At 40.2% G+C, this 22,416-nt stretch overlaps 1 protein-coding gene across 2 annotated transcripts in view; it reads left to right on the top strand.

Moving 5' to 3' along the window:
- The window catches only part of LOC104001655 (putative uncharacterized protein encoded by LINC00596), a 169,737-nt gene extending 147,375 nt beyond the window's left edge, over positions 1-22,362 (top strand). Inside the window, exons 5-6 of one of the 2 annotated variants that reach the window (XR_008538329.2) lie at positions 17,878-18,003; positions 19,813-22,362. Coding sequence is in view for 1 of the 2 variants with exons in the window: in XM_063786984.1 (XP_063643054.1) it covers positions 17,878-18,003; positions 19,813-19,987 (301 nt within the window). In the remaining variant the exon portion in view is untranslated. The remainder of the gene's footprint in view (positions 1-17,877; positions 18,004-19,812) is intronic. The other variant, XM_063786984.1, reaches the window with a different exon arrangement.
- Positions 22,363-22,416: the final 54 nt, after the last annotated feature.

The raw sequence follows: 22,416 nt of genomic DNA, 5'->3' as shown, positions 1-22,416 counted from the left end.
GTCCCACCCACAGCGAGGCAGTGGTAAGGTGGAGATGTGTTGCCATCAAAGCAATGTCTTGGCGACCCTGCCCTGAGAGGCTGTCCCTGCTGGCACTCATTTTGTAAGGACTCTGAGGTGAGATACTGGTCCATGTTGGAATATTGATGGCTGTCGTTGCGGAGGCCCCTCGCTGCACTGAGAGCCACGGAGGCACATGCATGTTGAGCTTCTTAGCAAGTGCCAAGCCCTCATGCTGAGCACAGCAAGACTCTGAAGCTGAGATTTGCCAGGAGGGCTAAAGAATATTTTATTTCCTCAGGAAAAAAATAATCATTTTTATTGACACCTAGGATAGAAACATTCCATTTTTATTCATAATTAAGGCATTTATCTTCCATTTGGATGACTGCGGTGGAAGAAAAATTAGATGGGAAGGGTGCTGGCCAGGTTGGGACAGGTGAAATGCAACAAAGGAAATCAGCCTATTTTCACACTGTCAGGTCATCAGCATGCATCACTGGTCGTCCTGGGGTAAATCCACACCTGTTTGCAGCTAACATTTATTATTCTCTCAGCAACTATGTGTCAGGGTCTGTTCTAAGCAGGTCTCTTGGATTATCTCTTTTGTCTTCACAACACCATAAAACTGTTGCTATTGCTACCCATTTTAGAGACACAGAATCTGAGACACAGAAGGTATAAGTGACTTACTCAAAGCTGCACAGCTAGTAACTGGTAAAGTCAGAACATACACCTAGGTAATACTGCCCCAGGACTTTTTAAACTCTTAGCCATATGCTGTAAGCTCTTTATGCAGTTCCTCATCATGCAGAATTCCTCAGCTCTCAATCATCACTTAGCAATCCTTGTGCATTTATTACTGTCAGATCTTTTGATGAAATATTCTATGTAACCTCATAACAATACTAATAGATAGATAGTGTTATAACTTCCCATTTTGGAGATGAGCAAACTGAGGCCCAGAGAAGTTAAAGGCATTGTCTAAATGCCAGAGCACACATCTTTTGAACTTCCAGTCTGCTTTTAAAGCATAGCATCTGCCTCAGTTTTTTCATGCGTAGACCTGTGCCTGAAAAATATTTTGAGATACTGATAGTAACTGAAATAACACAACATTTTAAATATATGCATTGATTCATACAGAATCAAGAACTCCTAATTTTAGTTTGCTGAATAAATTTGCTGCCTCAGAATATTTACATTTGTGACTTTACTTCTCTAGAAACAATAAAATAACTTCTTTATTTTTTATTTTATTTTATCTTTAGCTTATTTTGTAGGCCAGCAAGAATAACCTCTTGATGAAGGTAATTAACAGAACCATAAAACATTCACACAAATGACATTCACAGAAACAAGGTAAAATGAAGAGCTGTCATTTGTGCCAACCCCATTTGAAAGTCATTTCCAAATGTTTAACCAAAGGGAGATAAGGGAGAGATGTGTGGCTGTTGGTTGCAGGATCATTTAGCTAACAGCGGTGTGCTTCCAAATTAAACCTTCCAGTTAGAAATGTTGAATGTGCATGTCTGTGTGTGTGCTCACACATGTGTGTGCCTGAGTAACTCTCTGGCTATATGAGCAATTTGCATTAATTATCTGGAAGCAAGTTTCCAACTCTTTTAAAAGAAGGCAGCCTGTCCTCAGGCTATAAGAACATCACCCATCAGAGACTTCTGTGTGTAAAGAATACTTACAGACTTGTGACATTGGGCATTGGCCCAGTCTCTCTGGGCCTTAGTTTCTTAGGTTTTAGAATGGATGCCTGAAAACTTGTGATGGAGATATCCAAGTAAAAAGATAAAGGATGACAGTGTAATTTTAGTTGTGTTCCCAGAACACTGACCAGAATGACTAAAACGAAACAGACAATACCAGTGTTGAGGATGTGAAGTGAAAGTCTCTTAGTCTGTTTGTGGGACTATAACAAAGTATCAGAGACTGAGTGGCTTACAGAAGTTTATTTCTCACTGTTCTGAAGGCTGGAAGTCCAAGAGGACTTTCTTGTTTTTTTTTTTTGTTTTTTGGTTTTTGTTTTTGAGACGGAGTTTTGCTCTTGTTGCCCAGGCTGGAGTGCAGTGGTGCGATCTCGGCTCACTGCAACCTGTGCCTCCTGGGTTCAAGAGATTCTTCTGCCTCAGCCTCTGAGTAGCTGGGATTACAGGCACCTGCCACCACACCGGGCTAATTTTTTGAATTTTTAGTAGAGTCATGGTTTCATCATGTTGACCAGGCTGGTCTCAAACTCCTGACTTCAGATGATTCACCTGCCTCGGCCTCCCAAAGTGCTGGTATTACAGGCATGAGCCACTGCACCCAGCCTCAAATTGGAATTTTGATTGAGAATTATGTAAAAAATAGAAATGAAACTAATTAGGTCGGAAATGGATACTTTGACAATATTTAGTTTTATCAACCAGAAACAAAATGGGCATCCTTGCTTCTCATCCCATTTAAATTGCATTCTGTCTTCTAAAGCAAATTCTTGATAAATGCTATTTTATCCCTGGGCCTATCTCAGACTGACCCATTGCCTCTCACCACTGTGAAGGCACAACACCATGGCAGAAAATAAATTAAAAGTTTTTTTGAGCACTGATATAATCAGGAGAAATGGAAAAATCAAGACATGAGACATCTTAAGTTGAGGAGAAAAATTTTCCTAGGGGAAAAATGGTCATTCTCAGGGAAAGTCAGCCCCCAAGAGAATGATGGGGTGCACCATCTTTCTGCATATTTCCAGGGGAAATAGACAGGAGGGAGTTCAGAATGGGGGGAAAGTATCTTCCTTCTTGAGCCTGTACCATCTGCCTGCCTGTCTTTCTATCTCTAGATTTATTCAGTCATTTCTGCTCTAAGTTCTGAAGATGGGAAATGGTGCGGGAGGACTGAGCTCCAATATATCTCAGTCTCAATATGTGGTCATCAGGATGCTCCTCAAGGAACTTAATCCATGAGATCAGACAGATTTTCAACAGGTAAATCTACTTTGAGGATCACATCAGAGGCACAAATGGATGCAGTGTAAGTAGGGGGCAGTGATTAATCAGTGCTCTTGTGTCTAGTGGCCAGTTCCAGTCTTAAAAATTATAATTCTTTCCTATGTGAGGAGCACTGTACAATGGACAAAGTGATTCCTTAACTGTGATCTCATTTCATAGCCCTCTGCTCTCAACCCCCTAATTCATGGCCAACAACCCCGTGAAGTAGAGAGACAGTCAGGGCAGGGCTTATTGCATTATTCTGCCAACAGGGAAACAAACTCAGAGATGTTGAAAGACTCGTCCAGGTTCCATGGGTAGTAAACGGCCCAGCAGGCATCAGAACCCAAGTGTGTCTGAGTCGAAAGTCCCTGCCCTGTCTTCTACATTGCATAGCATATCTGGGCAAATCTCTTAATTCAAGACTTCAGACAGTGTTCTGCTGTGGAGAACAACATGAATTGAAAGTGATCATTCTTGTTTGTGTTAGTACTAAAGACAGCATTAAAAACCATTTGATATATAGTCATTTTAGTTCAAAGTCTGAAATTAAAACTGCAAAGTAATTTCCTCTCCCAGTTTTAGGAGCAGCTTCTTGCTGTGACTAATATTAGTGGGCTTTCAATATTATCACTGAAGTGGGGAATCTTGCAAATCAAGCAGTGACTCATTGTAAATGAGCGAGAGACTAAATAATGCTGTGATGTGTCATAGTTGTCAGAGGGCTCAGGAAGTCTAGACTTTCAAAATGGGTTGTTTTTCCCTATAGGCTGAGCTCATCTTCTCTGGGTGATATAACTTGTGTCAGGTGCCAGGAAGTTTGGACCCTGGGGAGGGAAAGCCACTGGCTTACTCTATGTCACACTCTCTGTTACCTTATCCTCAAGAGCAGGGATCAGGAAGCTGCAGCCCCTGTGCCAAATATGGCCCACCATCTGTGTTTATAAAGTTTTATTAGAACACAGCCACACTCATTTATTTACTATTGTCTGTGGCTGCTTCTCCCCACAATGGCCAAGTTGACAGTTGCTGAAAAGACTATATGGCCGGCAAAGCTGAAAATATTGATTATCTGACCCTTTACAGCCCAAAATTGCCAACCACAGCTCAAGACTGGCAAACACAGCCACTAAAATGCCTGCATTAAGAAACGATAATATGTACATCAACTTTTGAGAAGAATTGACATGCAGCAAATGATCATAAAAGGGTGCAGCATAGAAGAAGTTAGGCAGATTAAAACCTCGGTACAGACTCAGGGGTTTTGATTTCTCCAGGTTTTTTTTTTCTCCTTGTGGGAGATTCTGTTCTTGGCAGGGCTGTCTCTAAGGATCTGTCTGGGCTTCAAGCTGCTCAATATGATTCCTCTCAATATGTTTGGGAACAATCTATCCTACACTCTGGAAAGGGTTATTAGTAGTTTACCTTAATTACCAGAGTCATCTGCCAAGAAAGAAAATGAATATTTGCTAGTTACAGCTTTTACGCGTATGGAAATTTCCAGAGTCATTAAAATTGTCTCCCCTTCCTTTCTTACTTGGCTGAAGAGAGTGACAGAATGAGATTTGAATTTTGTAATTGATTTATAAAGCTGGTCTCAGAATGAGACAAACACCCTTTCATATGGGAAGCTGGTCTCCAGAGGTGGACACCCCTGTCTAAAAGTGGCCATATGGGGTTCTTGAAGTAGGCAGCAACCATATTATGTTTATTTTTTCTGCTTTGTGGAACTGTGCTCATCAACCAAAAAGCCTCTGGCTGGATGTATCCAAACATTTAAGCAATGAAGAAAGAGCTGATAACTGAATACAAGAAAGTGAATAATGGTCTGAAGGTCCATACAGGGCTGTTGGAATTTAAATTTGAGCTCTGGCATGAATGCCCCCTCATCTAGGCAGGAGAATTATCTTCCTTTACTTGAAGGGCAATTTAGCTGTCAGCATTTCCTTCTCGCACTTCACTGTCCCTTTTCTATTTGACTTTTTAATTTCTTGCTATGAGTAAATCATAGTTCTTTTTTCATAATTCATCTTTGTAGGGTTTAACTGTTTGGCTTTGCTTATGTCTCATGGACACTTTGTGGCTTTGATTGCTGTTTTTCCCAAGCTCAACGAAACCATTTAAGACAAACACGGAGACTCAAATGAGAAATCAGAAACACAGGCAATTTACCTCCCCAACCCCGTCTTGCATAGACAGTTACAGAACACTTCACAAATCTGAGTCGTGGGAGAGGAAGCAGAAAAAAACATGCAGTAAGTGAAATACATTTGAGATGCAAGTTCCGAATGACCAGAACACAGTGTGATAAGCCCTGAACCCTATCTTCGAAAGCTTTGTTGAAGGAAGGAACTTTTTTTTAAAAAAAGGCAGAGCCCAAACCTACAGATAAATGGTGCTGCTAAATGACCTGACAGCAGAAGTACTTTTTTTTTTTTTTTTTTTTTTTGAGACAGAGTCTCGCTCTGTTGCCCAGGCTGGAGTGCAGTGGCACGATCTCGGCTCACTGCAAGCTCTGCCTCCCGGGTTCACGCCATTCTCCTGCCTCAGCCTCCCGAGTAGCTGGGACTACAGGCGCCCGCCACCACGCCCGGCTAATTTTTTGTATTTTTAGTAGAGACGGGGTTTGACCGTATTAGCCAGGACGGTCTTGTGAGCCACCGCGCCCGGCCCAGCAGAAGTACTTTTAAAAAGGAAAGCCTGAACCCAATGTTCAAATACAGTAGGAAGAACCGTCACTCCATTGGCAGTTGGGGAACGAGTAAAGGGGCGGAGAAGCAGCCTGATAATCAAATTCTGCAAACATTAGCAACTTATAAAACACCCACAGCATGTGAGTGCATAACAAATAAAAACCGAGGAGTGAATGACTAAACATCCTGTCTGGGTATGCAGGGGAAAAAAACATGTTTCCTTACACTTACAGACTCAGGCAAAACGAGCCTGCAGGGGAATATCAAATAGGACTGGAAGGAAATTTAGTAAAAAAGTTTGGAATTTGTAGAGCCTCCTGAGTATACGGAGGCTTAGAAGAATGTTCTCTTCGGACCAGGCCTAATTTAGCATTGCCTGAAATAATCCTAGGCTCTGCCTTTGGTAAGCCCCGTGGTGTGACGAGGCTCATCCACCCTCATCACTGCTCTGGGGAATAATCGTTTGGGTCTCAAGTGTCTGCCCTTTACTGCTGCCCCTTGTTCTTTCATCTCTGTACTCCCTGTTCTTCCAGGACTACACCTGGCATATATTTGATGGTTGACATGTGTGTTTTGAATGAATGAATGGCCAAATTCTTTAGTAGGAAATAACAGGCAGTAAGCATAGTGGTTAAGAGCACCAGACAGAGGTAGGTTCAAATTCTGGTTGTTACCACTTACAAATTCTGGTTGCTGAAGGTTGTGCAACCTTAGGCAAGTTAATTATGTTCTCTGGACCTTGGTTTTCCAATCTGTATAATGACACCAGTCTCAGAGTGTTGTGAGGATTAAGTAGAAGAGTGTTTGTGATATGACTGATATAGTGTCTGGGGCATAAGTAGTATTCAATAAATGGTAGATATTGTTGGATAATAAGGCACTTTCACCTCCCAGCGTATTTGCAATTTAGCAGAGTAACTTAAAGGAAAACAGACCTGCTATTGGAGTTGAAGGTAGGGAGATAAGAGGACAGGGCAATGGGTTGAAAGAGAGTTGGATTGTGGCGCTCAAATAGTGTCAAGGCAAGCAGTTTGGGAACAAGTCTAAGAAGAGTTTGGAGACCTGCCATGTAGCATTGGATGGGTCTGAACTTGGAATAAGCTATATAGAATCAAGGAGGATGATTCTGGCCTGGTCCTTTAAGCTAAGGAGGCCTTGGTTTCTTCACCTAAAAATGAAGGTGTTAGACTACTAGGTGGTCTGTAACATTTCGTGGTTCTAGGACAAACTGAAATTGAGATAAATTTTAAAGGGCATGTAAGTAAATCCAGAAGATCAATGACAGGACTAGAATTGGAGTTCTGAACAGTGCTATCGTGCTGGAGGCTAAGGGCATTTAATTCCACTTGCATTCTTCATGTAATTAACTTTAGTGTTTGAGGGAAGATGAGGAATGAGGGAAGAATATTTTTCTCTTAACTGACTTGGTGCTTTTGAAGACATGCGTTACTATGAGATTGATGGGAAACGTATTGCCTCTGTCCTTATGGTGCTCAGGCTCAGAAATTCACTAGAATTCTGTCTTGAGAAAGACAATGCTCCGTGCTTTGTATACTGTCACACACAGGAAGTAATATTATCATTAAAAAATTATCATCTTGAATTTTTGATGGTGCTCTGCTTGTTTGCCATTTTATTATTCATAGGTGTTAGCTCTGTAATTACAAATCATGTTGTTAGGATTTTGGAGCAGATTCTGACATCAAATTTGGTTTGTCAATAGATGGGATGAGCATGTCAAGGAAATAGAGGATGATGACAATGGATAAAATCCCATTTGGTTTCTACAGCTAATAATCTTGTTCAGAGTACAAGATTATTTGAACACTGTAATACGATTTCCACATTAAAAGCACGTTCCAGTCCATTCAAAAAGTAAGTAAACAGAGCAGAGGCATACAGTTCCACTAATCCATGAATGTCATAAATCTAATGATTTTAGCAGCTCAAGGAAAACAGAGATTGTTGTAAAACTTCACATCTGAATGTGTTATTGCCTCTAACAATGACTATTTGTCATTTATCTGACACTAAAGGTGTAAACTCCATATTACAGGAGTCAAAGGTTTTGCATAAAACAAAACAAAGCCTCTTTCTCCAAGGCTTATACTCTGAAGGTGTGCAAGGAACTCATGAGAATGTGTGAAAGAAATCAGCGAGAGATGTGGGACTAATATACCTGGAGTTGGCCTTGGAAAGGACATATTTTTTAGAAAGGAAAACCAGGAATATATACATACAAACTATGGAAACTTTTCTAAGATGAAGTATGTTTAAGAAAAATCTGGAATCTTCTTTGGCCATCAATCATTCATGGTACAAAATGGTCCCGGACATCTATACATTCCTGTATCTTTCCTTCTAGCATTTAGAAAGCTTTGGAAGAATAATAGAAAGCACACATTTAAATCTCGATTTATCTATGGAAACATTAGACTTTCAAGCATATCTCTTAGTAAGTTAGTGATAGTTTCCTGAAATCTTACTTTTAGCACTGTAGGTTTAAAAATACTGCTTATTTTATATGTAATAGAACTTGTTCAGAAGGTCAAACAGAAATGAAACTTGGTCAGGAAGAGTTCATGCTGTTTACATGATTTCTCTCCTCTAGGCACCAAAATTTTCAGCGCAATCGTAAATTGGATCTGACCAGTCTTAGCAACAGCAGTAGAAATGGCAGCCTTGTTTATGGAATTCCTCTCTTATTTGGAGTATTTGAACTCTTTGAATTCTTCTTATTATATCTTCTTATTTGAATTCTTTTAATGTGGAATTCTAGGAGATCACCAGACCTCCGTGTCACATGATATACCCGTGTAACAAACCTGCACATGGACCCCGTGAATCAAAAATAAAAGTTGAAATTATAAAAAATAAAATAAAAGATCATCAGTGTTTATTTGAGAATGGCTGCATCTACACCAAGGAAAGAATGGCATCATTTACATAACATTAAGCCGCAAACAAATTATACTGATCCAAGCGTAGCACCAGAGTCTAAAGCTAATATTTCCTACCAATCTGCTAGACTAAGATATTAATATAATATAATATAATATAACATATCTACCTAAGGGAAACATCCTGGCCCTGTTTGGATCCTTTCCTTCTGTTGGCATCTTGGTTCTGTGTTTTCAGTTTTTGGGCCCCATGCTGGCCTGTGTTGCACATATCCAAGGCTGCTGTACCATGTGCAGACTGGTCAGACTTCAGCCTATACATTTTTAATAATTATATTTAAAGCATGGGGTCATGATCAACTGTCTTTCTGTAACACTAGCTATAGTCCTATTTTTATTAGGTACTGCATTAATATATGTAGTGCTGGAACTTTAGATACAGGTAATTCAAATTCTGCAAGTATGTCTACCTTCTGTGGCTGTCTGAGGATGGGAGAAGATAACGTCCACGCTGAGACCTATCTCATACTGGCTTGTCTCTTGTGCTGAAGTCATTGGCTCTGTATGTCTTGATATCAAACATCCGTAGTATTCATATTTGCTTTTTTTTTTTTTTTTTTTTTTTTGAGACAGAGTGTCACTCTATCGCCCAGGCTGGAGTGCAGTGGCATGATCTTGGCTCAGTGCAACCTCTGCCTCCCAGGTTCAAGCAATTCTCCTGCCTCAGCCTCCAGAGTAGCTGGGATTACAGGCACCTGCCACCACACCAGATTAATTTTGTATTTTTAGTAGAGACAGGGTTTCACCATGTTGGCCAGGCTGGTCTCCAACTCCTGACCTCAGGTGATCCGTCTGCCTTGGCCTCCCAAAGTGTTGGGATTACAGGCGTGAGCCACCGCACCAGGGCTACATATTTGCTTTTTGATTGTTCCAGTAAAGCAACGTGGTGGCAGAAAGTCCGTCAATCCTATATGTTACTCACTGCAATAGAACTTAAGTTTCTTCAGCTCCTTCCTCTTTAAAATGCGATGACTACCAATTCAGAAGCTTTCATTTTTCAAATTCTATTTCAAATGAGATAATGAGGGTGAAAATATCTTGTTTAGAACTTAGCATTTAGGCTGCACTGCCTGTGGAGTAACCATTCTTTTATTCCTTTACTTTCTTAATAAACTGCTTTCACTTTATTCTATGGACTTGCCTCGAATTATTGCTTGTGCAAGATCTAAAAACTCTCTCTTGGGGTCTGGATCGGGCCCGCTTTCCAGTAACATCTTTCTGGCAAACCATGAAAAGGAGGACACTGAGGAAATCCCCGACCCAAACGAAATGGACTGCATCACTGATTGGCTGACTTTGGATATCACCTTTTGTCGGAACTCGGAGTTATTAATGGCCCTTGCCATACCAACACTTTCTGACTGAGCTCCGCTCTACCCTGAATGCAAGAGACCTAATAGGCAGGCATATCATCACCCCTTATTCAGCCTGAAGAAGTTGCAGAAGATGGTTCTTCATCCCTCTACAAGCGTTAGGATTAAGGATTCTCTTATAAAAGGGAGGGGGGAAATGTCAGAGGTGTTTAAACAAGAGCAACTCCATCTTGAATAGGGGCTGGGTAAAATAAGGCTAAGACCTGCTCAGCTGAATTCCCAGTTAAGTTAAGGCATTCTTAGTCACAGGATGAGATAGAAGGTCAACACAAGTTACAGGTCCTAAAGACCTTGCTGATAAAACAGTTTGCAGAGGAACCAATAGGCTATACATAGATATATAGAAAGAGATTTGCTATTGTTACAGCCTCACCAATGCACCACAATGTAGCAGTCTCATTGCCCGAGGTAGTACCTGGAGTCCTTTGTCTCATGACCAAGGAAGTTAAGGAGCACAGACACCAAGGGTGAGGTTGTAGCGAAAGTTTAATAATCGAAAGAAGAAGGCTCTTTGCTGTGGAGAGGGGACCCAGAAGAGAGCCGCTGTTTTTACAGTTGAATGCAAAGCTTCTATAAGAAACCGTTGAGGGCTGGGCGTCTCATTTGCATAAGGCGCACCATTCTGGTAGCTCCACCCCATCCTTCTAGTGTGCATGCGGGCCTTTAGCTTGAGTTCCTCCCTATTGCTTTGTTTCCCTTACAGCAAATGTGTCAGGGGATGAAATTTCCCATTGCAGGCATGTCTTTGCAAGTCACCTGTGTAGCCTTTCTTATCTGTGCAGCTGTGGGCATGTCTTCTGCAAGCCCCTCTGTGCAATTTCCCTTATCTGTGCCTGCAGGCTGTTCTTTGGTTTGAAAGGATTCAACCGAGGACCCACCCTGCCTGCCTGCCTGATGGGTTTTTTTCCTTTCTCCTCTCTCACTATGAGGGATTGGCACATGCAGATATGGTGGCTGAGAAGTTCCACAATCAGTTGTCTGCAACAGCAGGTGATATTGTTTGGCTGTGTCCCCACCCAAATCTTAACTTGAATTGTATCTCCCAGAATTCCCACAAGCTGTGGGAGGGACACAGGGGGAGGTAATTGAATCATGGGGGCTGGTCTTTCCTGTGCTATTCTCTTGATAGTGAAAAGTCTAACGAGATCTGATGGGTTTACCAGGTGTTTCCGTTTTTGCTTCTTCCTCATTTTTCTCTTGCCACCACCATGTTAGAAGTGCCTTTCACCTCCTGCCATGATTCTGAGGCCTCCCCTGCCATGTGGAACTGTAAGTCCAATTAAACCGCTTTTTCTTCCTAGTCTCAGGTATGTCTTTATCAGCAGCGTGAAAACATACTAATATAGCAGGAAAGCCAGCCCAGGTGGAGATCCAGCTCAAACCTGAAGGCCAGAGACCCAGGGGAGCCAATGGCGACAATCTCCATCTGAGCCAGAAGGCCTAACAATAGGGAGTACCACTGTCTGAGGACAGGAGGAGATGGATGTCCTGGCTCCAGCAGAGAGTAAGTTCGCCTTTCCTCTGCTTTTTTTGTTCTATCCAGGCCCTGAATGGGTTGAATAATGCCCACCTGAATTAGTGAGGGAGACTTTCTTCACTCAGTTACTGATTCAAATGTTAATCTCTTCTGGGAACACTCTCACAGACACACCCAGAAATAATGTTTTACCAGCTGTCTGGGCATTTCTTAGCTCAATTAAGTTGATTCATAAAATTAGCCATCACAGCCATCTATTATTAAACAAACAAACAAAAAAAGGATTACACTACGTACTTGTGGCCAAATTATAGATTTTTGCAGGTCAGTGCCTTTCTTCTGCCTTCCAGAAATGACATGTTTGGTTCTGCTTTTGGCTAGCGGCCTTGGAAACAAGATGAGATAATATCTGAACCCAATTATGTTGTTCAGAAAAACAAGGTTAATCCTAAATTGTTAGAAGGGCGACTCAGGTATCTCCATCAAAGATCTGGTTGCAAGGAAGGACTTAGATTAATCCCACAGACCACTCTGAGAATCATTTGCATAGGGCAAGAATATTGAAAACTTCCTTTCACCTCGACTGGCTCTCAGGGAAAGGTTTCTGGTTCACTTTGAAATGTACATATTTAAACATTCCATCTCAGACTTGCAGTTGTGATGAACTGTGATCTCCCGTCAGCTAGTCTTTTGAACTTGAAAGTACTGCCTGCTTTTTTTTTTCTTCTTTTGCTTATTAGGCCCTTTTCATGGTTGAACTAATAAATAGAAATTAAATAGCAAGTGAACAAACAACCAAAGAAGGGGGAGATGAAGTAATAAAGAAAATGGTACCTGTTCACTTATGGTAAACAGATTATGGTTAATCTAAAACATCACAAGCTCCTGAGGGCAAGGAGAATTTTTGCAGCACTCTGCGTTTAATTCTTTTTTAATGACAATTTTAAGAGAATTTGGCATAAAAATAAAGGCAGAGTTTGAAGTCCAACTATCATTGATTGAAGCTTCTGCAGCCACCTTAGCAAAAATGAAGATTCTGCACAGACAGCTTTGCTTCAAAAGCACAATAGGGTTGAGAGTGGTGGCTCATGCCTGTAATTCCAGCACTTTGGGAGGCCAAGGTGGAGGGATCGCTTGAGCCCAGGAATTTGAGACCACCCTAGGCAATATAGCAAGACCCCATTGCTTAAAAAAAAATTAAAGAACAAAGGTAAAAAAGGCACCAAGGTTTAGACCTCACTCATGTTTAAGTGAATAAATCCTACATGAATTTATACCTCTTGAATTCTGCACATATAATACCTGAGAGGTAGACTTTAGATTTGGTGTCTAAAATCAAAGCAGAGGCTAAAACATGAAGAAAAAATCTTGGCATTTGTTTTTCAGGGATCTTGACACACAGGATTATGAGTAGACATGAAAATATCGACCCAGCTGTAGACAGCAACTGTCAGCAGCTGAGAAATAACCTGGAGAAGAAGTTTCATCAGTGAGTGGGGGGAGTGACACAGTCAAAGTCTCAGTTTCGATTTTGGGATAATGAAAACTGACCTGTGTACTTTCGGGTTCCGTAAAATATAAGTGGAAAATCAACATTTGCATCTTCCCCACCCACACCCCACTCCCAACTCCCCCAGTCCAATATGCATGCTCTTGGACTCCCACAGCAGGGGAGCCCAGGACAGCACTTGAGAGCTGCTAGCCAACTGGTTAAGAGCAAGAGTTCTGGAGCAAAAAGATCTGACTGGGTTTAAATCCTGGCTCAACCACCTGTTAGCTCTGGCAAAGTTATTTAACCTTTTTTGGTACCTTATTTTCCTCATTTAAAAAATGGGCTTAAAAATCCCTCCAAAACTAGCTCATAGGGCTGTTGTCAGGGTTAAATGAGCCAAAATACAAAATAAAGTGCTTAGGATAGTGTGTGGCATACGTTAGGTGCTACATAAATGTTAGCATTGCATGTATTGGGAGGCTGTGATCCAAATTTTGTACTAGAAGGCGCCAGAGAGAAAAAGGACCAGCTTGGACACTTTTGGTTGCAATGAACAAAAACCTGACCAGATTTGCCTACACAATAGAGGGAATGTATTAGCTCATATATCTGAAAAGTGGGAGGGAGAGTGTGTTTGGGGTAAGACTTGATCCAGTGCATCAGTGAATAAATCAGGCTTTTTTTGTTGTTGATGTTTTCTCTCTATCTTCCATGCATTGTGATGCCAGTTTCATCCTAAGGCTGGCTTCCCTCTGGATCCCAGGGTATCTGTTAGTGGCCACCAGGATGCTACGCTTCCTCATTCACATCTAGTGAGATATTATCTTTGTATTAGCAGTTCTAGGAAAAATGCTGAGAGTGCCAAACAGACACTGCAGTAGGGTAGAGAGATTGAATTCAACTCCATTGAAAGAAAAAGTGGGAGAATTTTTAAGCTAAGGGGCTCTGCAGAAGGAGAAAGGGAGGAATAGAGGCTAGGAAAACAACAGTGTCTGTTACAGAAGATTTTTGTGTGTGACCTTTGGTAGCACTTGCTGAGGATTTTGACTTAGTTCTGAGAGAGAAGGAAGGATCATGACAGTGATAACATAAGCAAATTCCTGAAAAATGTTTTCTCTTGTCCAAATCCACGAAGACCAAGGCTTCACTTCAGGTGAGCCTTCACATCTGCAGAGTAACTTACGGAGCAGGTTACCCTGCTGGGAAAATGTCTGTTGACTTGCCTTCTTTCTTCTTTGAATGTTCTTTTAATGTCGACTAAAAGACCACATAACAGAGGTAGGAAACTGGATGGAAAGATCTGGAAGTGAAGCTCTCAGCAAAGACCCTGGGAGAGATTTGAGAAACAGGATTATGAGCAGTAAGAGACCCAGGTTGGAATCTCAGCCCTTTCATGTAGCAGCAGGATTCTGGACGAGTCACTAACTCATTCTGAGTCTCATTTCCTCATTTGTAAAGTGGGACTAGTAACTATCTCCTCAAAAGGATTGTTATAAAGATTAAATGAGATAATGTATGAATACTTCATTGCACAGAAAAGATGCTTAAACATCTTAACTATTGTTATTACTATTGTTGTTACTGTTATTCTACAGGCAGCAAATATAATAGAGGCCTTGAGATCTGAAAGGGCAAGAAGACGTTCTGACCTTCCCAAGATGGTAAAACAGGATACATTGAGCCTGGGGTTAGAACTCAGAGATTATTTAGAATTTCCATATTTTCCTCTACTGAATTAGAATTTGTTACGTTGTATTTTATGAGACAAATCTGTTTTTTCCCCATATTCTGAGTTGAGTAATTCCACTTAAGTAGGAATTATTTAGGAATCTATACTATTAAAATAATCATAGATTTGCACAGAGACTGAGTAACAAGGATATTCCATGGAGCATTTTGTTTGAAGGAAATAAAAGAAAATTGGAAATTGCTTAAAAATCCAACAGTCCAGGATTGATGAAATCAGACATTATTATAAAACATATCAGTCAGCATGCTTTTCGCTTTAAATAAGATAATCCTTCCTCCTTATCCCTTTAAATTAGGTAATTAGGTGATACAACATTTATTACCTAAACAACAAATACAGAAGTAGAACTCCTTCCAGATATGGAATTTCAAAGTCCATCTCAGTTTCTTGGTGCTTCTTGTTTGGACCTTGATATGTTGGCATTATCCTCAGGCTGGTAGCAAGATGGCTGCTGCATTTCTAGCATCGTGTTTAGACAAAACAATCTCCAGGGGAAAAGAGCCGCTCCTCCTCCTTAGAAGCTCCAACTGCTCCTCTCCTGTGAATAATACACGAAGTGAAAAAAAGCAGATTATAAAACTACAGGGCAAATTTCCCCACTTTTTTTTCCCAAGAAATATTTGCCAATTTTGTTTGTTTTTGCCTCCAGATGAACTTCAGAATTAGCTTATCAATTTTTATAAAATATCCTATTAAGCTTTGATTAGGTTATTTGGGATTTATCAATTCATCTGAGGAGAAATGGACCTAACAGTTATTCTAATTTAGAAAACAGCAAAGTGGTAGCATTGTTTATACTATTGGAAAATAGGAAAGAACTTCCTATCAATAGGAAAATGGATGAATAAAATATAATATAGTCATACAACAGAATATCATACAGCAGTTAAAAAGAATGAGCTGGCAGCATAGGGTAGTGCTAAAAGGTATGATACCATTGATGTAAATTACAAAAAAAAAGAGCACACAGTGCAATACTCTCTACTGTTCACAAGTACATGCATATGTATGCAAAAACTATAAAAAGACATTGGAAAGATTCATCAAATTTATGATAATGGCTGCCTCTAGGGAGCATGGAAAAAGAATGAGGAAAAGGAGACATTAACTGTATCTACAGTGTTTAATTTCTTTCATTTAAAAAATATTTGAAACATGGTAGGCTCTGGGAGCAGAGAGCTGGATGTTGGGGCAACAGCAGTGAAGGGGGAGAATTTCGCTCTAAGTCCTTTCATACTTTTTATAATCCGAATCATGCGAATTGTCTCACTGACTCAACATAAATAAAACCATAAAAAGACTAAAATGCATAACAGTATGTTAACAATAATCTGTTTTCACTGGTACTTTTATTCTCTATATATTTCATATTAAAAAATTATCTTTAGGCTGAGTGCAGTGGCTCATGCCTGTAATCCTAGCACTTTGGGAGGCCCAGGCAGGTGGATCACAAGGTCAAGAGATCAAGATCATCCTGGCCAACATGGTGAAACCCCGTCTCTATTAAAAATATAAAAATTAGCCGGGCATGGTACGCGCCTGTAGTCCTGGCTACTAGGGAGGCTGAGGCAGGAGAATCGCTTGAACCTGGGAGGCGGAGGTTGCAGTGAGCCGAGATCACGCCAATGCACACCAATGTGGCGACAGAACAAGACTCAGTTAAAAAAAAATTATCTTTGAAAAAAGAAAAAACTAGGTTTGGTGTGGTGGCTCACGCCTGTAATCCCAGCACTTTGGGAGGCCGAGGCGGACGGATCACTTGAGGTCAGGAGTTCGAGACCAGTCTGGACAACATGGTGAAACCCCACCTCTATTAAAAATACAAAAATTAGTTGGGTGTGGTGGTGCATAACTGTAGTCCCAGCTACTTGGGAGCCTGAGGGCAGGAGAATGGCTTGAACCAGGGAGGCGGAGGTTGCAGCAAGCCGAGATGTTGCCATTGCCAGCCTGGGTGATAGAGCGAGACTCCGTCTCAAAACAAAACAAAACAAAACGAAAAAAACAACAACAAAAACTAGTAATGTGCACACTGTTAGTGGTGCAGGTGGTGTCACTGGTGGCAGCTGGAGGTAGCTGAAGAAGAGGTGGAGGTGTGCAGGGTTGGCGGAGGTTGTTAGTGCTACATCTCCAGTGTGATATATGCTTTTGTTACTCTCTGTGTGATCTTTGCACATGAATGTCCCCCAATGTCAGATTCTGATAAGAGAAATCAAATATAATTAAAGATAAACGCGTAAGTCAAATACTGGTGGACAGGAATGGAATGAATTGCTCTTACCTTTTTTCTTCATGCCAGCTCCTACACAGGCTTGTCTACCAATGTCCCCCAATCTAGACTTGTTCCCCAGTGTCCCCAATCCAGACTTGTGTGCAAGAGTTTTGGAACTTGAGAAGGATGGACAAGCCTCACAAGAATGCTTTGCACTCCACAGTGTTCCTTGAGTAGTGATGCTTTGTGCTCTGATCTCGTGAGTTTCCTCCCCATACACCATCAACATCTCATTTTTCCAAGACCACTTTCATACTGTATGATGGGATGGAAACCACATTTTTCTTTCACCTGCCCTTTGTTCTCTTAGCTTCCCACCCCTTCCTCTTTCCAAGAGAAAACCAGACACACTAGGGGGCTTCTCAGGAGAAAACAAGCCAGAAGCCTAGAAGAACATCAATTTCTCTGAGGTCAAGTGGCAGACAAGAGTGTCAACAGCTTGTTCCTAGAGGCCTAGGAAGAAAGAGACCATTGAGGCACCAGGCTGGTAGGGATGGGAGGTATAAATGAAAGAGAGACAAAGGGATCTTATGGGGAAATAGAAAGAGGCAGTCCTGGGAGTTTTAATGAGCTGCTGTGGATACTCTTTAATATTTGAAAGAGACCAGAAAGAAGATTAAAAACTCCTGGGCTCTGCTTCTTTAAACACAAGACTGCTCTGAAGCTGTAGTATAGGGACTTTATATGCATTATGATTATAATGGGCTGACTCTACAGGGCATGCAGTGGTCCTGGGGCTTTCTTTGGGGTTCATTTAATCACAAATGTAATTCCAGAGCTCTGGAACTCGGAAGACCCTTGTGTCAGGGTTTCAGCTGTACCTCTGTGTAGGTCCACCATGGGAGCCACTGCCCCCTCGTTCTGTCTTCCTTTCTTCAGGAGATGCCATTCCAAGAAAACCATGGAAGCAGAAAAGAGGAAAGCAGAAACACAGATGAAGCAAGAGGCTATGTCCTCTGTGCATGGAGACAGCAGATCTATTAGTAGACAGGATGAAGAGAAAAGGTGGGAAGAAAAGCCACATGGCTGATGTGACAAGGAAGAAAGTGGGTCTCTCAGCTCTTCCCTCCTTGTTTTTGCCCTTTTCCCAGTACCAAGAAATGTATTTTTGGGGGCCACATTCTTCCCACCATAATTTAGAAGGATGCTGTTGCCAGGTTTGAAGACCACTTGAAACAATAATTGTTGTTATTCTGCTATACTCACCAAGAATGACAAAACTATTTACATACTGGGGATAGCGTGCTAGAAAAATTGCTAAACAAATCGTATTTTTTCCTTCCATAAAATCAGAGTTGTAAAGAGCAATATATTAGGCATTTTCTTTGCCAGTGAACTTTAGCTATGATTTTCTGCTTCTTTAAAATTCATATTAATGATCATAGATACCAGGTTTCCAAGGGAAAGACTCTTTGCAACATCTTCTATATATACCCTGGGTGTTTCTGTATTGAATTTACTTAAGATTTAGGCTCTACAGTTTGATCTCAATCATGTAAAAATATATAGCAAGAAGGCTCCTGGGACAAAAACTGAAATGTTTATTATTAATTTTCTCTGGGCATTGACATTCTGGATGATTTTATTTTTTCATACTTCTTTCTATTTTCCATATATTTTACAATCTGTATTCATAGCTTCAAAAATAAAATAGTTGCTGTGAATAATCACTCTATGTAAGTATTTTATATGTCATATGATCACAAGGATATAAAAAATTTATGAAGCAAAGAGACTGCAAGTAGAGAATACCAAAATATTAACAGTGACTCTTATTGAGTTAGAATTCTTCTTTATTTTATAATTATTCTAAATGAACATGAACTACTTTCATAATAGGAAAACAATATTTTAAGAAGGAATTTATTAAACTTGAACCAAAGAAATGCCAAAAGGGTCAAGCCACTTAGCATTTTCTCTCTCACGGTGGCATTCTAGAATTTTTTTTGAAAGGGCATGTTTTCCCCTGATATCAATCTCAGGAGGTTGAAGGACATACCCTACACACCTCTAGCTTCCTTTAATAACTGATTTGAATGTATTATCCTCCTATATTTAGAAATTCTCTTCAATCTCACTATGATTCAACTTAAAGGCAAAAATGCACTTGTGCCTAACTTTTAATAAGTCTTATGGAAAGTGTAGCTGAATTAATGTCTAATTCCCTGTTACTGGGGAAATCCAGCAAGAATGCTGGTCGTATGCGTGTACCCTGGGATAGAGCCAAGGGAGCTAGTCTTGACTGGACTGGGGAGGGGACAGTGTTCTCAGGGGTCTAGAGGCTGACCACAATTAGAGGAAGGGAAGAGTGAAACTGCAGACTGTATCTGAGAAGGGAGCCAAGTTTAATATCTGAAAAGCAGTGTTAATGTCAGCTCCAAGGGAGAGGCAGAAATCAGGAAAGATGGGAGAAGGAAGAGATAAATTAGAATTAGGGGTGACAAAAAAAATGCGGAAATTTAGTCAGGTAGACCTTGGCTGAAATTCCAGTTCGGCCACTTACCTAGCTTGGGCAGGTCACTTAACCTCTTTGATCCTCTGTTTCTTCACCTTTAAAATAGGTGTGACCCAGATATCATCTGAGGTCATCTTCTTTGACCTTAACTGAGACTGGCTTCTGGGTAAAGTCTGTGCCCTCTCCCACCAGTCAGGAGTAGGAATGATTGTGATTAACAGAGACTCAAAAATATTAGCTTGATAGAGAGTTTTATTCTCTTCCCAGCAAAGTCTAGTGGTGGGCAGTCCAGGGCTTGCATGGTGGCTGTAGCTGTCTGGGATTTAGGATGCTCCCAGCTTTTCTTCCACCATCTCTAGGGTGCAGCTCCTGACTTCATCACTGCAAATGGAGTCCCAGCCATCACCCCATGCTTCAAGCAGCAGAAAGGAGGAGACGAGGAAGATGAAAAGTGGAAAAGGGTGTACCCTATTCATCTTTTATGGAAGTGGCCTTAAACAAGGCAGTCCCCTCCATGAGAGGCCTGGCTGTTAAAGAGAATCCTATATTCATCTGCAGTGGAATGAAAATGAAAATATCCATCTTAGAGTGTGATTGCAGTATATAGGTCTGGCATGAAATGAATTAGCAGGTAATCAAGATTTTAAAAATAACTAGTAGTAAGTATATTATTGTTAAACTTACATTAATGTATTAATGAGAAATTATAACTCATTGTTGTGAAGTTTAAAACAGGTTGAGAGTCACCATCGAATTGCCATGGATGTGCTCTGTTGGGTGCTAGTTGGGTGATATGACAGGTGGGTTAGCAAGATCAAAAGTACAAGGTCACACCTGGCAAATGTGACTGTTAGTAACTCCCTGTTCTTAGTCTTATTTAGTCCTTTAAAGGACTCTAAAATGTCATTCTTGTGTGAATTTCTTTTATAGACAAATAATAATTGCTAAGATCTACTGAGGGCTAAATCCAGGTTGGGCACAAGGCTAAGCATGTTGTCTCATTGAATTCTCAAAGTCTTATGGGCTTAGCATAGTGAGCCTGTGGAAGACCAGAATATGTCACTTCAAAATATGAAGAATAGTTGCACTGAAGACAAGAAGAAGCAGATGCAGGAATGCCTTCTGCTTTCCCTTTACTTGCCTAGAAGTAGGACTTAGATTTACAAAGACAAAAGGTATTTTGCCTTCCTCTCTACCAGAAAGAACAAAGCTTAACCACTGAAGACAGCTTTAGCCCCTCATCAGCCTAAAGATGGCACCAGAATAATCTATTTCAACACGCTTTATTAACTAACATTTATCTGCCTGTTATTTGCCTTCCCCCAAGTTGTTGCCCCTAGAGACTCGAAGTCCTTTTCCTTTGTCTTGTCCCTTCTCTAAAACTTTACTGTTCTTTGCTGAAGATGCTATATAAGTTGGAATTCAAAACCAACACCTCTTTGAGAACTACTCATTTTCTGGTTTCTCCTATGTCTATATGAAATATACCAGTTAACTGGTTTTCCTCTTGCTGATCTGTCTTTGGTATTATGGCTCCATTCAAACTAAGAACTCATGGGGGTCATTATTTTTCTCCTACAGTCTGTTCATGTTCCATTCATGGAATTGAGGGTTAGAGAGAGGAAGTCAGTTTTTTAAGATCACACAACTAGTAGGACATAGAGATCAAAACCAAATTTTCATGCCTTTAGCATGAATATGACACTATATGGCCCCTAAGGATCCTTGTCATTGTTCTCAATAAAGGTTATACCTGTGTGGGTCCAAGGACACCCCTCAATACTGGTGTTCCCAAATGTGAATGTGAGCTTAACTTTGTAAGGTTTAGCCTCTCCCGAGCATTGGATGCTCTGAGCCCCACAGGCAGGTTCTTGCTGCAGATACCTAGTTCAACAATGGCTTTTACACTTTGCCCACTAGCTCCAGTTTCACTTTTGAGTGGCTTAAAACACTCTTGTACTGCTGTTATCTACTTCGTATACATTGTTTCTTTCTAGCTTGTCAATTCTGTCTAGCATATTCTATGCATTTAACACAATTTCCCCCTAATACCTCAACCTGAATTTTTCGAAGGACATTTTGGAGGTGAGAATCTCTTCAATGTATTTATCTGTATGGACAATTCTTTAAAATCTCCTCTTTATTTTTCAAGGTCTTTTTCTTCCCCTTAGCAAATCACTGATTCCTTAGCTGATGTCATTTCTTCACTATATATAAAACCAGCCCACCCGCCCCACAGAAAAACCATGAAAAGGTGACTAGCAAACAAATGTAATATAAAACTAGTAAATAAACATGCAAAAATATTCAATCTGGCTTGTAATTAGATAAATGCTAGTTTTAAAAATATAGGGAGATACTTTACTTGCCTATTGTATCAATAAAAATTATTTATAATTGATAATATCAAATATTTACAAAATTATGGTGAAATTGATATTCTTTACTCCAATGAAAATGATCTAAGCTTCTGGAAAACAATATCTCACTATGTAGAAAGTGTCACAGAAATGTTCGTGAGTGTTGATCTAATAGTCCTGCAACTAGCAATCTTTCACAAGTAACTAATATGAAAGGGAAAACTCATATACACAGACATGTTCCTTTTAGCATTATTTATTTTAAAAAGCCAAAAACTAAATATCTGCTTGTAAGAGAATGTCTAAATAAATGTGATGTCTTTAATTCTGGAATATTATACAGTCATTAAATATATGTAGTTTTATGCTTATGATCAAATATTTAAAGAAAGGAAATTAGTGTGTAGGCATACCATAATTATAACGATATGCAAAATTAGAATAAAGTTTTAAAGAAATTGATTTAGAAAATAATCATTACAAAGGCTTATCACAAGTATATTTCCATTAGTAGCTGTTAAACTGGGTGTTAAATGAAGTAATTTTGTGAAATATAACTTGTTGTTTTTGTTAATTATGACCCCTCTTTAGGCATTAGTATCA

The sequence above is a fragment of the Pan troglodytes genome, chromosome 10 (genome assembly GCF_028858775.2).
Source record: "Pan troglodytes isolate AG18354 chromosome 10, NHGRI_mPanTro3-v2.0_pri, whole genome shotgun sequence".
Classification (NCBI taxonomy): domain Eukaryota; kingdom Metazoa; phylum Chordata; class Mammalia; order Primates; family Hominidae; genus Pan; species Pan troglodytes.
The sequence above is the reverse complement of the archived record's forward strand: the minus strand, read 5'-3'. Positions and strand labels throughout refer to the sequence as shown.